General features: G+C 54.5%; 1 protein-coding gene across 2 annotated transcripts in view; it reads right to left on the bottom strand.

The window, feature by feature from the left end:
- Positions 1–1,356: 1,356 nt before the first annotated feature.
- LOC140741536 (endoplasmic reticulum protein SC65-like) overlaps positions 1,357–17,490 on the bottom strand; it is a 67,470-nt gene continuing 51,336 nt past the window's right edge. The window contains exons 6-7 of one of the 2 annotated variants that reach the window (XM_073071838.1): positions 8,477–8,560; positions 1,357–1,526 (exon numbers count right to left, since the gene is read on the bottom strand). In XM_073071838.1, the coding sequence (XP_072927939.1) occupies positions 1,452–1,526; positions 8,477–8,560 (159 nt within the window). In that variant the 3' untranslated portion in view covers positions 1,357–1,451. The remainder of the gene's footprint in view (positions 1,527–8,476; positions 8,561–17,490) is intronic. The other variant, XM_073071839.1, reaches the window with a different exon arrangement.

The following is a 17,490-nucleotide window of genomic DNA, read 5'->3' as shown; positions in this document are numbered from 1 at the left end:
GGTGAGAGGGCCGGATGAGGAAGGGGGGGAAGGGGAAAAGTTACCAGAAGTTGGGGAAATTGACGTTCATGCCGTCAGGTTGGAGGGTACCCAGACGGAATATGAGGTGCTGCTCCTCCAGCCTGTGTGTGGGCCTCACAGAAGAAGGGGCCGGTGGACGTTGTCGGAGATTGCCGGAACCAGGGCATCTACCCCGTCCAGCCCCAAGCCTCCGCAGGTGGCCGGTGCCCCTAGGGTGGGGCTGGAATGCCCAGCTTCAACCCTCCAGTGCACCACGTCGCCGTAGACCACCGCCCCCCCCCCCCCCCCCCAGGGCGGGCTCTGCCCATCTCCCTCCCGCAGAACGTTGGGGCGCGAGGCGCGAAGTAACAGCGCAGGCAGGAATCAGGTTTCGGAAGCAAGGGGGGGGGAAGTCAAGGTCAGAGAAAGTGACTCACTCGTGAGCATCAAGTGACCAGAGAGAGAGGGCCACTTGGCAGATCAGCAGCATCGCGGAATGGCCCGCCCTTGTCGTAGCTGAGGCTTCGTAAGGCATTGGGCAGACCTCCTCAGGCAGAATGGCAAGCGGTTTTGGGCCCCGAAACTCAGAAAGGATGCGCTGGCGTTTGGAGAGATTCGTGAGATTGCTCCCAGGAATGAAAGAGTTAACGTAGGTGGAGCTTCCGCTGGCTGGAGTTTAGAAGAACGAGGGGGAGAAACCTCAAATATTGAAAGGCTTGGACAGAGTAGATGTGGAGAGGATGTTTCCTATTGTGGGGGAGTCTAGGACCAGAGGACACAGATAGAGTGGATGTGGAGAGGATGTTTCCTATAGTGGGGAGTCTAGGACCCTCAGAATTGAGGGACGTCCCTTTAGAACGGAGATGAGGAATTTCTTCAGCCAGAGGGTGGGGAAACTTTGGTATTCATTGCCACAGACGGCTGTGGAGGCCGAGTTAAAGGATGCATCTAAAGCGGAGGTTGATAGGTTCTTGATTAGTCATGGCGTTAAAGATTACGGGGAGAAGGCAGGAACTGGGTTGAGAGGGAATAATAAATCAGCCATGATGGAACGGGGGGAACAGACTCGATGGGCAGAATGTTCTGAATCCGACGTGGGAGATGTCGGCGGTTTTGTCGGCCAGCGAGGTTCTCGAGTGCGACCTGGCTCCGCAAAACTCCAGAACTGTTTTTCTCTCCCAGCTCCGGGGGTGCCAGGGACCCCTCCTCCCAACTCAGCCTCCCCGGGAAGACGACAGGCACTTTGAATGACGCACGCTCCTCTCACGGCTCCTTCCTCGGCCCCCCCTCCTCGCTGCCCTCGCAGCGGAAGTCCAAGGGGGGGGAGGGGGGGATGCTTCCGGTCCCGCGGGCCCGGGGCCCACCGCAGGCTACTCCGCCACGTCGTCCAGGTCGCCCTTCTGTTTCGGCACCCTGCCACCAGTCGGCGAGGATCGCCTCCTCGTAGTCCCCTACCCCCCTCGAACTCCGAGTCCGAGGTCCCCCCCCTGCCCCTCGGACACCGGCTCGTCCGACACCTCCATCTGCTGGCAGAAATGGAAAGTGGGTGGCATGGGGGGCAGGGCTCCACTGACAGAAACACACACACACACACCCCGCTCCTCTTTGTGACCCGGAGGCACGAATATCGATTTGTCCTTCCCACCCCCCCCCCTCCCGATTCCCCATTCTGATCTTTTACCCCTCTCACCTCCCCTTCCCTTTGTCCTACACTCTCCTCTCCTCATCAGATTCCTCCCCCTCCAGCCCTTGACCTTTCCCACCCATCCCCCTTCCAGCTCTCCACCTCCCCCCCACCTATTTTCAATCTGTCTTCTTGCCCCCTTCCTCTCCAGTCCTGAAAAAGTGTCACGGCCCGAAACGTCCACCCTTCACTCACCTCCGCAGATGCTGCCCGACCCGGGCCGAGCGTTCTGTGTGGGTTGCTCAGGGGGTACCGGTCGATCGATCGGTTGATCGATCGATCGATTCATTCAGAGATACAGGCTCTTTGAGTTGCCCCCCTCCCAGCATCCCACCGATTTTGAACCCGAGTCCAATTCTGTGTGCGTGTAGATTGCGCACTCTTAACCTCTGGTGGAGTCGTCCGGGTGGGGGGCGGGGGGGCATCACGACGATCTTTTTAGTGATTGCTCATGGTACAGTTTGTCTTGGGCATCTGTACCCAGACAACCGTGGCTGTCCCGTGACAGCACTGCCCCCACCTGGTCGGAGGTCACACCACCCTGCCTGTCCCGTGACACCACTGCCCCCCCCACCTGGTCAGAGGTCACACACACCAGCCTGTCCCGTGACAGCACTGCCCCCACCTGGTCAGAGGTCACACCCACCTGCCTGTCCCGTGACAGCACCCCCCCCCCACCTGGTCGGAAGGTCACACCACCTGCCTGTCCCGTGACAGCACTGCCCCAACCTGGTCGGAGGTCGCACCACCTGCCTGTCCCGTGACAGCACTGCCCCCACCTGGTCGGAGGTCACACCACCTGCCTGTCCCGTGACAGCACTGCCCCCACCTGGTCGGAGGTCACACCACCTGCCTGTCCCGTGACAGCACTGCCCCCACCTGGTCGGAGGGTCACACCCACCTGCCTGTCCCGTGACAGCACTGCCCCCACCTGGTCGGAGGTCACACCACCTGCCTGTCCCGTGACAGCACTGCCCCCGCCTGGTCTGAGGTCACACCACCTGCCTGTCCCGTGACAGCACTGCCCCCGCCTGGTCTGAGGTCACACCACCTGCCTGTCCCGTGACAGCACTGCCCCCACCTGGTCGGAGGTCACACCACCTACCTGTCCCGTGACAGCACTGCCCCCGCCTGGTCTGAGGTCACACCACCTGCCTGTCCCGTGACAGCACTGCCCCCGCCTGGTCGGAGGTCGCACACCACCTGCCTGTCCCTTGACAGCACTGCCCCCCCCACCTGGTCGGAGGTCACACCACCTGCCTGTCCCGTGACAGCACTGCCCCCACCTGTTCGGAGGTCACACCACCTGCCTTCCCGTGACACCCACTGCCCCCCGCCTGGTCTGGAGGTCACACCACCTGCCTGTCCCGTGACACCCACTGCCCCCCGCCTGGTCTGAGGTCACACCACCTGCCTGTCCCGTGACACCACTGCCCCCGCCTGGTCTGAGGTCACACCACCTCGGCCTGTCCCTTGACAGCACTGCCCCCCCCCACCTGGTCCGGAGGTCACACCACCTGCCTGTCCCTTGACAGCACTGCCCCCCCCCCACCTGGGTCGGGAGGTCACACCACCTGCCTGTCCCGTGACAGCACTGCCCCCACCTGGTCGGAGGTCACACCACCTGCCTGTCCCGTGACAGCACTGCCCCCCACCTGGTCGGAGGTCACACCACCTCCCTGTCCCATGACAGCACTGCCCCCCACCTGGTCGGAGGTCACACCACCCTGCCTGTCCCTTGACACCACAGCCCCCACCTGGTCGGAGGTCACACCACCTGCCTGTCCCGTGACACCACTGCCCCCACCTGGTCGGAGGTCACACCACCTCCCTGTCCCATGACAGCACTGCCCCCCACCTGGTCGGAGGTCACACCACCTGCCTGTCCCGTGACATCACTGCCCTCACCTGGTCGGAGGTCGCACCACCTGCCTGTCCTGTGACAGCACTGCCCCCCCCACCTGGTCGGAGGTCACACCCACCTGCCTGTCCCGTGACAGCACTGCCCCCACCTGGTCGGAGGTCACACCACCTCCCTGTCCCATGACAGCACTGCCCCCCCACCTGGTCGGAGGGTCACACCACCTGCCTGTCCCGTGACATCACTGCCCTCACCTGGTCGGAGGTCACACCACCTGCCTGTCCCGTGACACCACTGCCCCCACCTGGGTCGGAGGTCACACCACCTCCCTGTCCCATGACAGCACTGCCCCACCTGGTCGGAGGTCACACCACCTGTCTGTCCCATGACAGCACTGCCCCCCACCTGGTCGGAGGTCACACCACCTCCCTGTCCCATGACAGCACTGCCCCCCACCTGGTCGGAGGTCACACCACCTCCCTGTCCCATGACAGCACTGCCCCCCACCTGGTCGGAAGGTCACACCACCTGCCTGTCCCGTGACAGCACTGCCCCCCACCAGGTCTGAGGTCACACCACCTGCCTGTCCCGTGACAGCACTGCCCCCCACCTGGTCGGAGGTCACACCACCTGCCTTTCCCGTGACTGCACTGGCCCCCACCTGGTCGGAGGGTCACACCACCTGCCTGTCCTGTGGACACCACTGCCCCCTCCTGATCGGAGGTCACACCACCTGCCTGTCCCGTGACAGCCACTGCCCCCCCCACCTGGTCGGAGGGTCCACACCACCTGCCAGTCAACATTTCGCCCCTCCCAACTAATCAATGCACACTTAACCATTGGCCCACCGTCCAGCACCAAGCCGTTGGCCCCCCCGGTGAATCACCCGGGCTGGACCCTCCAGCCCCCTGACCCATAAAGGGTGCTACATGTGCCTGGCTCGCTCTCTTTTTGCCATCCTCGAGGGACCACCCTGCTTCACTCCAGGCTGAACAGCGCTGGAGACACGTGGGTGAGCTGGGCATTGAATAGGGTCGTGGGGGCGTTTGTTGTTGTCCCTGTAGCAGAGAGCCATGCCTGCCCACGGGTCGGGGGGGGTGGCGGGTATCGTAGTTACTTTTCCCTTGCTTGTATGTGTACCTGTACTCCGTCCCCACACCGTTTCACCGTGTATTGTACTGCCCACCCGACTTTTCCCACGCTCCTCTATTCTAAGCACGTTTCTGTGAATATTGTAGCCGCTCGTGTTGTCCCCAATCTCTTTCTCCCCTTGTAAATAAACTCCTCATTATTAAAACTGTGTGTCCAGAGCCCTTGCCCTTGAGACCCAGAGAATCCGTCTCCACTCCCATCACAACAGCATCTGAAACCTGGCGGAGCCCATCCCTCTCCAGGTTTTTTTTTTTACGAGATCGAGTTGCCAGATCGAGCGCTCAACCCAGGCACGGACGGAGAGCGCGCAAGGGAGCCGGCCCGGATCCGAACTCGGGACCTCTCGCGCCCGGAGTCCAGCGCTGACGCCACCTCCGACGTCTTTGGAGGTCCTGGGTGGAAACCGGAGCGCCCGGAGGCAACCCCACAGCATTCCACCCGGGAGGACGCGCCACAGAACGCCTCACAGAGGGCGCTGGAATTGAACTCCGAACTCCGACAGCCCGGGGTTAAAGAGTGACAGCACCGCAACGCCACAAGGTTGGAGACACCGTGGGGCAGAGGGGGTCTTGGGGTCCGCAAACCATCCATCCCTCAAAGTTGTCACGCAGGTTGAGAAGGTGCGTGGTGAGTTTTGGTCTTTGTTAGTCAGGGAATTGCCAGGTAACGTTGCAGCTCTATAAATCTCTGGTTTAGACCACATTTGGGGGTATTGTGTTCAATTCTGGTTGCCTCATTATAGGCTGCTTCAGAGAGGGGTACAGAGAAGGTTGACCAGGACGCTGCCCGGATTAGAGAGGGTGCAGAGGAGATTCACCAGGATGCTGCCTGGATTAGAGAGGGTGCAGAGGAGATTCACCAGGATGCTGCCTGAATTAGAGAGGGTGCAGAGGAGATTCACCAGGATGCTGCCTGGATTAGAGAGGGTTGCAGAGGAGATTCACCAGGATGCTGCCTGGATTAGAGAGGGTGCAGAGGAGATTCACCAGGATGCTGTCTGGATTAGAGAGGGTGCAGAGGGGATTCACCAGGGATGCTGCCTGGATTAGAGAGGGTGCAGAGGAGATTCACCAGGATGCTGCCTGGATTAGAGAGGGTGCAGAGGAGATTCACCAGGATGCTGCCTGGATTAGAGAGGGTGCAGAGGAGATTCACCAGGATGCTGCCTGGATTAGAGAGGGTGCAGAGGGGATTCACCAGGATGCTGCCTGGATTAGAGAGGGTGCAGAGGAGATTCACCAGGATGCTCGCCTGGATTAGAGAGGGTGCAGAGGGGATTCACCAGGATGCTGCCTGGATTGGAGAGGGTGCAGAGGAGATTCATCAGGATGCTGCCTGGATTAGAGAGGGTGCAGAGGGAGATTGACCAGGATGCTGCCTGGATTAGAGAGGGGGCAGAGGAGATTCACCAGGATGCTGCCTGGATTAGAGAGGGGGCAGAGGAGATTCACCAGGATGCTGCCCTGGATTAGAGAGGGGGCAGAGGGGATTCACCAGGATGCTGCCTGGATTAGAGAGGGTGCAGAGGGAGATTGACCAGGATGCTGCCTGGATTAGAGAGGGTGCAGAGGAGATTCACCAGGATGCTGCCTGGATTAGAGAGGGTGCAGAGGAGATTCACCAGGATGCTGCCTGGATTAGAGAGGGTGCAGAGGAGATTCACCAGGATGCTGCCTGGATTACAGAGGGTGCAGAGGAGATTCACTAGGATGCTGCCTGGATTAGAGAGGGTGCAGAGGGAGATTCACCAGGTTGCTGCCTGGATTAGAGAGGGTGCAGAGGAGATTCACCAGGAGTCGAGAGAGTACGTCTTATGAGGATAGATTGAGTGAGGTGGGGCTTTTCTCATTGGAGCGAAGGGGAATGAGAGGTACCTTAATAGAGGTAGGCACAGATTGAGGGGACAGCCAGAGACTTTTTCCCGGAGTGGAAGTATGAGGGGGGCATAATTTTCAGGTGTTTGAAGGACTTTGTAGGGAGTGTGATGCAGAGCGTCCGGCAAACGCACTCCGTACACACACAAGTATAATGCCTTGCCTCCCTGCTGTCGTCGGGCTGAGTGCGGCGAACCTCGATGTATGTTCTCATAAAGGGTTTGTCTCTGTGGGCACCTTCCCCATCCATACACGGCAGAATATCCCCCCCCCCCTTTAGCGAAAGGGGGGACGTGTGTAAACGTGTACGTGTTGTTTGAATGCTGTATTTGAGGGAGATAGGCTCTGCTTAGTTTTGGTGACGTGATTGTAACCGCACCAGATTCTAATTCCTCTGTGGTCTTCAGTTAGCTTTGTCGGTAACTAAAGATGGTGCGCTCCGGGTCTTAAAAAACGCATAGGTACGTGGAGCTTAGAAAATCTAACGGGACAGTGGCAGGGTCAGAAAGCAAGCTGGGGAAAATACCACAGGACAATTATTGCACTTGCTGGTAGAAAACCCCTCTTTGAGGCACCGCATAAACAGCTCTGGCTCTATCACGTTAAGCGACCCCCGCCGTTCCATTCTTTGGGTCGAGACCCGCGTATCGAAACGGGGTGGGGGGGGGGGTTGGTGTTAGCGGTAGGTGTTTTTTTTTTTGGTTACACGGGGAGTGGGTGTGCGCGTTGGAACGCGCTGCCAGGAAGAGGCAGGTGCGTTGGGGGCATTTAAGGAGAAGCTTCGGTCATTTTCTACGGATGCTGGAGGCAGCCGATCGTACGAGTACGTTAAGGGGTCTGTGCGGTGCTACAATGTTCTAGGAAGCAGGCCCAAGGGGCCAGCGCCACCCGACTACAACCCACGTGACCTACTAACCGGTAACGCCTGTGGAACGTGGGGGGAATCCCACGCGGTCAAGGGGGGAGAACGTACGATCTCCTGACAGGCGGCGGCAGGAATCGAACCGGCGTTACGCCATCCTGCCGCCCTCCCGAGTAATACTCAGGGCCGGGCAAAGCCCGCGTTGCCAGCCAACGTGCCGATAAGACCCGGCGAGAGGACTCCGAGCTTGCCCACAGCACCACCTCGGGACCCCTCCAGAGGGCCCGGGAGCTAATTAGGAGGGGCGGAGGGAGGAACCCCCGGCAGGCCAGGCGGCAGCTGCGGAGGGGGAGTAAACTGTCCGCGTTCTGGGACGAGACCCTGCATCCGGACTGGAGAACACAGAAATCTACGGCACGTTACAGGCCCTTCGGCCCACAATGCTGTGCCGACCGTGTAGCCCACTCCAGAAGATGCCTGGGATTTCCCTACCGCATAGTCCCCTATTTTCCTAAGCTCCGTATACCTATCTAAGAGGCTCTTAAAAGACCCTATCGTATCCGCCTCCACCGTCGCCGGCAGCCCATTCCACGCACTCACCACTCTCTGAGTAAAAAACTTACCCCTGACATCTCCTCTGTACCTACTTCCAAGCACCTTAAAACTGTGCCCGCTCGTGTTAGCCATTTCAGCCCTGGGGGAAAAGCCTCCGACTATCCACACGATCAATGCCTCTCATCATCTTGTACACCTCTATCAGGTCACCCCTCACCCTCCGTCGCTCCGAGGAGAAAAGGCCGAGTTCACTCGACCTTCTCTCATCAGGCGTGCCCCCCCAATCCGGGCAACGTCCTCGTAAATCTCCTCTGCCCCCCTGTCTATCGTACCCACATCCTCTCTGAAACAATCTTGGATCAATATCTGTCTGCAGGCGCGTCACGTGATCGATCGGGTCACTGCCGGAAGGGGCAGAGAGCAAGGCAAAGGCTTCTAGAGTGCCCAGCAGCCCAGGGTGGGGGGCAACAAATGTCCACAGGACTCACCTCGTCATCTGGGTGAAGGAAGTTGTCTGCGAACTCCAGTAGCTCGTTCTGCAGCCGGGTCAGGTTGTAATAGATCTGGGCGTCCTGCGAGCAAGGGGGTAAAGACGGTTAGCAAAGGGGAACAAGGGGGTAAAGACGGTTAGCAAAGGCGAACAAGGGGGTAAAGACGGTTAGCAAAGGCAAACATGGGGTAAAGACGGTTAGCAAAGGGGAACAAGGGGGTAAAGATGGTTAGCAAAGGGGAACAAGGGGGTAAAGATGGTTAGCAAAGGCGAACATGGGGTAAAGACGGTTAGCAAAGGGGAACAAGGGGGTAAAGATGGTTAGCAAAGGCGAACATGGGGTAAAGATGGTTAGCAAAGGGGAACAAAGAGGGTAAAGACGGTTAGCAAAGGGGAACATGAGGTAAAGACGGTTAGCAAAGGGGAACAAGGGGGGTAAAGACGGTTAGCAAAGGGGAACAAGGGGGTAAAGACGGTTAGCAAAGGCGAACAAGGGGGTAAAGACGGTTAGCAAAGGCAAACATGGGGTAAAGACGGTTAGCAAAGGGGAACAAGGGGGTAAAGATGGTTAGCAAAAGGGAACAAGGGGGTAAAGACGGTTAGCAAAGGGGAACAAGGGGGTAAAGACGGTTAGCAAAGGCGAACATGGGGTAAAGACGGTTAGCAAAAGGGAACAAGGGGGTAAAGACGGTTAGCAAAGGCGAACATGGGGTAAAGACGGTTAGCAAAGGGGAACAAGGGGGTAAAGACGGTTAGCAAAGGCGAACAAGGGGGTAAAGACGGTTAGCAAAGGGGAACAAGGGGGTAAAGACGGTTAGCAAAGGCGAACATGGGGTAAAGACGGTTAGCAAAGGGGAACAAGGGAGTAAAGATGGTTAGCAAAGGGGAACAAGGGGGTAAAGATGGTTAGCAAAGGGGAACAAGGGGGTAAAGATGGTTAGCAAAGGCGAACATGGGGTAAAGACGGTTAGCAAAGGGGAACAAGGGAGTAAAGACGGTTAGCAAAGGCGAACATGGGGTAAAGACGGTTAGCAAAAGGGAACAAGGGGGTAAAGACGGTTAGCAAAGGGGAACAAGGGGGTAAAGATGGTTAGCAAAGGCGAACATGGGGTAAAGACGGTTAGCAAAGGGGAACAAGGGAGTAAAGACGGTTAGCAAAGGCGAACATGGGGTAAAGACGGTTAGCAAAGGGGAACAAGGGGGTAAAGACGGTTAGCAAAGGCGAACAAGGGGGTAAAGACGGTTAGCAAAGGGGAACATGGGGTAAAGACGGTTAGCAAAGGGGAACAAGGGGGTAAAGACGGTTAGCAAAGGCGAACAAGGGGGTAAAGACGGTTAGCAAAGGGGAACATGGGGTAAAGACAGTTAGCAAAGGGGAACATGGGGTAAAGACGGTTAGCAAAGGGGAACAAGGGGGTAAAGACGGTTAGCAAAGGCGAACAAGGGGGTAAAGACGGTTAGCAAAGGCGAACAAGGGGGTAAAGACGGTTAGCAAAGGGGAACATGGGGTAAAGACAGTTAGCAAAGGGGAACATGGGGTAAAGACGGTTAGCAAAGGGGAACATGGGGTAAAGACAGTTAGCAAAGGGGAACATGGGGTAAAGACAGTTAGCAAAGGGGAACATGGGGTAAAGACGGTTAGCAAAGGGGAACAAGGGGGTAAAGACGGTTAGCAAAGGCGAACAAGGGGGTAAAGACGGTTAGCAAAGGCGAACAAGGGGGTAAAGACGGTTAGCAAAGGGGAACATGGGGTAAAGACAGTTAGCAAAGGGGAACATGGGGTAAAGACGGTTAGCAAAGGGGAACAAGGGGGTAAAGACGGTTAGCAAAGGCGAACAAGGGGGTAAAGACGGTTAGCAAAGGCGAACAAGGGGGTAAAGACGGTTAGCAAAGGGGAACATGGGGTAAAGACAGTTAGCAAAGGGGAACATGGGGTAAAGACGGTTAGCAAAGGGGAACAAGGGGGTAAAGACGGTTAGCAAAGGCGAACAAGGGGGTAAAGACGGTTAGCAAAGGGGAACAAGGGGGTAAAGACGGTTAGCAAAGGGGAACATGGGGTAAAGACGGTTAGCAAAGGCGAACAAGGGGGTAAAGACGGTTAGCAAAGGCGAACATGGGGTAAAGACGGTTAGCAAAGGGGAACAAGGGGGTAAAGACGGTTAGCAAAGGCAAACATGGGGTAAAGACGGTTAGCAAAGGGGAACAAGGGGGTAAAGACGGTTAGCAAAGGGGAACAAGGGGGTAAAGACGGTTAGCAAAGGGGAACAAGGGGGTAAAGACGGTTAGCAAAGGGGAACAAGGGGGTAAAGACGGTTAGCAAAGGCGAACATGGGGTAAAGACGGTTAGCAAAGGGGTACATGGGGTAAAGATGGTTAGCAAAAGGGAACAAGGGGGTAAAGACGGTTAGCAAAGGGGAACAAGGGGTAAAGACGGTTAGCAAAGGCGAACATGGGGTAAAGACAGTTAGCAAAGGGGAAAAAGGGGGTAAAGACGGTTAGCAAAGGGGAACAAGGGGGTAAAGACAGTTAGCAAAGGGGAACAAGGGGGTAAAGACGGTTAGCAAAGGGGAACATGGGGTAAAGACGGTTAGCAAAGGGGAACAAGGGGGTAAAGACGGTTAGCAAAGGGGAACATGGGGTAAAGACGGTTAGCAAAGGGGAACATGGGGTAAAGACGGTTAGCAAAGGGGAACAAGGGGGTAAAGACGGTTAGCAAAGGCAAACATGGGGTAAAGATGGTTAGCAAAGGGGAACAAGGGGGTAAAGACAGTTAGCAAAGGGGAACAAGGGGGTAAAGACGGTTAGCAAAGGGGAACATGGGGTAAAGACGGTTAGCAAAGGGGAACAAGGGGGTAAAGACGGTTAGCAAAGGCGAACAAGGGGGGTAAAGACCGTTAGCAAAGGGGAACAAGGGGGTAAAGACGGTTAGCAAAGGCGAACATGGGGTAAAGACGGTTAGCAAAGGGGAACATGGGGTAAAGACAGTTAGCAAAGGGGAACAAGGGGGTAAAGACCGTTAGCAAAGGGGAACAAGGGGGTAAAGACGGTTAGCAAAGGCGAACAAGGGGGGTAAAGACCGTTAGCAAAGGGGAACAAGGGGGGTAAAGACAGTTAGCAAAGGCGAACATGGGGTAAAGACGGTTAGCAAAGGGGAACATGGGGTAAAGACGGTTAGCAAAAGGGAACAAGGGGGTAAAGATGGTTAGCAAAGGGGAACAAGGGGGTAAAGACGGTTAGAAAAGGCGAACATGGGGTAAAGACGGTTAGCAAAGGGGAACATGGGGTAAAGACGGTTAGCAAAAGGGAACAAGGGGGTAAAGATGGTTAGCAAAGGGGAACAAGGGGGTAAAGACGGTTAGAAAAGGCGAACATGAGGTAAAGATGGTTAGCAAAGGGGAACAAGGGGGTAAAGACGGTTAGCAAAGGGGAACAAGGGGGTAAAGACGGTTAGCAAAGGGGAACAAGTGGGTAAAGACGGTTAGCAAAGGGGAACAAGGGGGTAAAGACGGTTAGCAAAGGGGAACAAGGGGGTAAAGACGGTTAGCAAAGGGGAACATGGGGTAAAGACGGTTAGCAAAGGGGAACAAGGGGGGTAAAGACGGTTAGCAAAGGCGAACATGGGGTAAAGACGGTTAGCAAAGGGGAACAAGGGGGTAAAGATGGTTAGCAAAGGGGAACAAGGGGGTAAAGACGGTTAGCAAAGGGGAACAAGGGGGGTAAAGACAGTTAGCAAAGGGGAACAAGGGGGGTAAAGACGGTTAGCAAAGGGGAACAAGGGGGTAAAGACGGTTAGCAAAGGGGAACAAGGGGGTAAAGACGGTTAGCAAAGGGGAACAAGGGGGTAAAGACGGTTAGCAAAGGCGAACATGGGGTAAAGACGGTTAGCAAAGGGGAACAAGGGGGTAAAGACGGTTAGCAAAGGGGAACAAGGGGGGTAAAGACAGTTAGCAAAGGGGAACAAGGGGGGTAAAGACGGTTAGCAAAGGGGAACAAGGGGGTAAAGACGGTTAGCAAAGGGGAACAAGGGGGTAAAGACGGTTAGCAAAGGGGAACAAGGGGGTAAAGACGGTTAGCAAAAGGGAACAAGGGGGTAAAGACGGTTAGCAAAGGGGAACAAGGGGGGTAAAGACGGTTAGCAAAGGCGAACATGGGGTAAAGACGGTTAGCAAAGGGGAACAAGGGGGTAAAGACGGTTAGCAAAGGCAAACATGGGGTAAAGACAGTTAGCAAAGGGGAACAAGGGGGTAAAGACGGTTAGCAAAGGGGAACAAGGGGGGTAAAGACAGTTAGCAAAGGGGAACATGGGGTAAAGACGGTTAGCAAAGGGGAACAAGGGGGTAAAGACAGTTAGCAAAGGGGAACATGGGGTAAAGACAGTTAGCAAAGGGGAACAAGGGGGTAAAGACGGTTAGCAAAGGGGAACAAGGGGGGTAAAGACAGTTAGCAAAGGGGAACATGGGGTAAAGATGGTTAGCAAAGGGGAACAAGGGGTAAAGACAGTTAGCAAAGGGGAACATGGGGTAAAGATGGTTAGCAAAGGGGAACAAGGGGTAAAGACAGTTAGCAAAGGGGAACAAGGGGTAAAGACAGTTAGCAAAGGGGAACATGGGGTAAAGACAGTTAGCAAAGGGGAACAAGGGGGTAAAGACGGTTAGCAAAGGGGAACAAGGGGGGTAAAGACAGTTAGCAAAGGGGAACATGGGGTAAAGACGGTTAGCAAAGGGGAACAAGGGGGTAAAGACGGTTAGCAAAGGGGAACAAGGGGGTAAAGACGGTTAGCAAAGGCAAACATGGGGTAAAGACGGTTAGCAAAGGGGAACAAGGGGGTAAAGACGGTTAGCAAAGGCAAACATGGGGTAAAGACAGTTAGCAAAGGGGAACAAGGGGGTAAAGACGGTTAGCAAAGGGGAACAAGGGGGGTAAAGACAGTTAGCAAAGGGGAACATGGGGTAAAGACGGTTAGCAAAGGGGAACAAGGGGGTAAAGACAGTTAGCAAAGGGGAACATGGGGTAAAGACAGTTAGCAAAGGGGAACAAGGGGGTAAAGACGGTTAGCAAAGGGGAACAAGGGGGGTAAAGACAGTTAGCAAAGGGGAACATGGGGTAAAGATGGTTAGCAAAGGGGAACAAGGGGTAAAGACAGTTAGCAAAGGGGAACATGGGGTAAAGATGGTTAGCAAAGGGGAACAAGGGGTAAAGACAGTTAGCAAAGGGGAACAAGGGGTAAAGACAGTTAGCAAAGGGGAACATGGGGTAAAGACAGTTAGCAAAGGGGAACAAGGGGGTAAAGACGGTTAGCAAAGGGGAACAAGGGGGGTAAAGACAGTTAGCAAAGGGGAACATGGGGTAAAGACGGTTAGCAAAGGGGAACAAGGGGGTAAAGACAGTTAGCAAAGGGGAACAAGGGGGTAAAGACGGTTAGCAAAGGGGAACAAGGGGGGTAAAGACAGTTAGCAAAGTGGAACATGGGGTAAAGACGGTTAGCAAAGGGGAACATGGGGTAAAGACGGTTAGCAAAGGGGAACAAGGGGTAAAGACAGTTAGCAAAGGGGAACATGGGGTAAAGACGGTTAGCAAAGGGGAACAAGGGGGTAAAGACGGTTAGCAAAGGGGAACAAGGGGGTAAAGACGGTTAGCAAAGGGGAACATGGGGTAAAGACGGTTAGCAAAGGGGAACAAGGGGGTAAAGACGGTTAGCAAAGGGGAACAAGGGGGTAAAGACAGTTAGCAAAGGGGAACAAGGGGGTAAAGACGGTTAGCAAAGGGGAACAAGGGGGTAAAGATGGTTAGCAAAGGCAAACATGGGGTAAAGACGGTTAGCAAAGGGGAACAAGGGGGTAAAGATGGTTAGCAAAAGGGAACAAGGGGGTAAAGATGGTTAGCAAAGGCGAACATGGGGTAAAGACAGTTAGCAAAGGGGAACAAGGGGGTAAAGACGGTTAGCAAAGGGGAACAAGGGGGGTAAAGATGGTTAGCAAAGGCGAACATGGGGTAAAGACAGTTAGCAAAGGGGAACAAGGGGGTAAAGATGGTTAGCAAAGGCGAACATGGGGTAAAGACGGTTAGCAAAGGGGAACAAGGGGGTAAAGACGGTTAGCAAAAGGGAACAAGGGGGTAAAGATGGTTAGCAAAGGCGAACATGGGGTAAAGACAGTTAGCAAAGGGGAACAAGGGGGTAAAGACGGTTAGCAAAAGGGAACAAGGGGGTAAAGATGGTTAGCAAAGGCGAACATGGGGTAAAGACAGTTAGCAAAGGGGAACAAGGGGGTAAAGACAGTTAGCAAAGGGGAACATGGGGTAAAGACGGTTAGCAAAGGCGAACATGGGGTAAAGATGGTTAGCAAAGGGGAACAAGGGGGGTAAAGACAGTTAGCAAAGGCGAACATGGGGTAAAGACGGTTAGCAAAGGGGAACAAGGGGGTAAAGACGGTTAGCAAAGGCGAACAAGGGGGGTAAAGACAGTTAGCAAAGGCGAACATGGGGTAAAGACGGTTAGCAAAGGGGAACAAGGGGGGTAAAGACAGTTAGCAAAGGCGAACATGGGGTAAAGATGGTTAGCAAAGGGGAACAAGGGGGTAAAGACGGTTAGCAAAAGGGAACAAGGGGGTAAAGATGGTTAGCAAAGGCGAACATGGGGTAAAGACAGTTAGCAAAGGGGAACAAGGGGGTAAAGACAGTTAGCAAAGGGGAACAAGGGGGGTAAAGATGGTTAGCAAAGGGGAACAAGGGGGTAAAGACGGTTAGCAAAGGCGAACATGGGGTAAAGATGGTTAGCAAAGGCGAACATGGGGTAAAGATGGTTAGCAAAGGGGAACAAGGGGGTAAAGACAGTTAGCAAAGGCGAACAAGGGGGTAAAGATGGTTAGCAAAGGGGAACAAGGGGGTAAAGACAGTTAGCAAAGGCGAACAAGGGGGTAAAGATGGTTAGCAAAGGGGAACAAGGGGGTAAAGACAGTTAGCAAAGGCGAACATGGGGTAAAGATGGTTAGCAAAGGGGAACAAGGGGGTAAAGACAGTTAGCAAAGGCGAACAAGGGGGTAAAGACAGTTAGCAAAGGGGAACAAGGGGGGTAAAGACGGTTAGCAAAGGGGAACAAGGGGGGTAAAGACAGTTAGCAAAGGCGAACAAGGGGGTAAAGACGGTTAGCAAAGGCGAACATGGGGTAAAGATGGTTAGCAAAGGGGAACAAGGGGGGTAAAGACAGTTAGCAAAGGGGAACAAGGGGGTAAAGACGGTTAGCAAAGGCGAACATGGGGTAAAGATGGTTAGCAAAGGCGAACATGGGGTAAAGATGGTTAGCAAAGGGGAACAAGGGGGGTAAAGACAGTTAGCAAAGGCGAACAAGGGGGTAAAGACGGTTAGCAAAGGGGAACAAGGGGGGTAAAGACAGTTAGCAAAGGCGAACATGGGGTAAAGACGGTTAGCAAAGGGGAACAAGGGGGTAAAGACGGTTAGCAAAGGCGAACAAGGGGGGTAAAGACAGTTAGCAAAGGCGAACATGGGGTAAAGACGGTTAGCAAAGGGGAACAAGGGGGGTAAAGACAGTTAGCAAAGGCGAACATGGGGTAAAGATGGTTAGCAAAGGGGAACAAGGGGGTAAAGACGGTTAGCAAAAGGGAACAAGGGGGGTAAAGACAGTTAGCAAAGGGGAACAAGGGGGTAAAGACAGTTAGCAAAGGGGAACAAGGGGGTAAAGACAGTTAGCAAAGGGGAACAAGGGGGGTAAAGACAGTTAGCAAAGGCGAACAAGGGGGTAAAGACAGTTAGCAAAGGGGAACAAGGGGGTAAAGACAGTTAGCAAAGGCGAACAAGGGGGTAAAGACGGTTAGCAAAGGGGAACAAGGGGGTAAAGACAGTTAGCAAAGGCGAACAAGGGGGTAAAGACAGTTAGCAAAGGCGAACAAGGGGGGTAAAGACAGTTAGCAAAGGGGAACAAGGGGGGTAAAGACAGTTAGCAAAGGCGAACAAGGGGGTAAAGATGGTTAGCAAAGGCGAACAAGGGGGGTAAAGACAGTTAGCAAAGGGGAACAAGGGGGTAAAGACGGTTAGCAAAGGCGAACAAGGGGGTAAAGACAGTTAGCAAAGGCGAACAAGGGGGTAAAGACGGTTAGCAAAGGCGAACAAGGGGGGTAAAGACAGTTAGCAAAGGGGAACAAGGGGGTAAAGACGGTTAGCAAAGGCGAACATGGGGTAAAGACGGTTAGCAAAGGGGAACAAGGGGGGTAAAGACAGTTAGCAAAGGGGAACAAGGGGGTAAAGACAGTTAGCAAAGGCGAACAAGGGGGTAAAGACAGTTAGCAAAGGGGAACAAGGGGGTAAAGACAGTTAGCAAAGGGGAACAAGGGGGTAAAGACAGTTAGCAAAGGCGAACAAGGGGGTAAAGACGGTTAGCAAAGGGGAACAAGGGGGTAAAGACAGTTAGCAAAGGCGAACAAGGGGGTAAAGACAGTTAGCAAAGGCGAACAAGGGGGTAAAGACAGTTAGCAAAGGCGAACAAGGGGGTAAAGACAGTTAGCAAAGGGGAACAAGGGGGTAAAGACAGTTAGCAAAGGGGAACAAGGGGGTAAAGACAGTTAGCAAAGGCGAACAAGGGGGTAAAGACGGTTAGCAAAGGGGAACAAGGGGGTAAAGACAGTTAGCAAAGGCGAACAAGGGGGTAAAGACAGTTAGCAAAGGCGAACAAGGGGGTAAAGACGGTTAGCAAAGGCGAACAAGGGGGTAAAGACGGTTAGCAAAGGGGAACAAGGGGGTAAAGACGGTTAGCAAAGGCGAACAAGGGGGTAAAGACGGTTAGCAAAGGCGAACAAGGGGGTAAAGACGGTTAGCAAAGGGGAACATGGGGTAAAGACAGTTAGCAAAGGGGAACAAGGGGGTAAAGACGGTTAGCAAAGGGGAACAAGGGGGTAAAGACGGTTAGCAAAGGCGAACAAGGGGGTAAAGACGGTTAGCAAAGGGGAACAAGGGGGTAAAGACAGTTAGCAAAAGGGGAACAAGGGGGTAAAGACAGTTAGC

The sequence above is a fragment of the Hemitrygon akajei genome, chromosome 18 (genome assembly GCF_048418815.1).
Source record: "Hemitrygon akajei chromosome 18, sHemAka1.3, whole genome shotgun sequence".
In the NCBI taxonomy this organism is placed as follows: Eukaryota; Metazoa; Chordata; class Chondrichthyes; order Myliobatiformes; family Dasyatidae; genus Hemitrygon; species Hemitrygon akajei.
The sequence above is the reverse complement of the archived record's forward strand: the minus strand, read 5'-3'. Positions and strand labels throughout refer to the sequence as shown.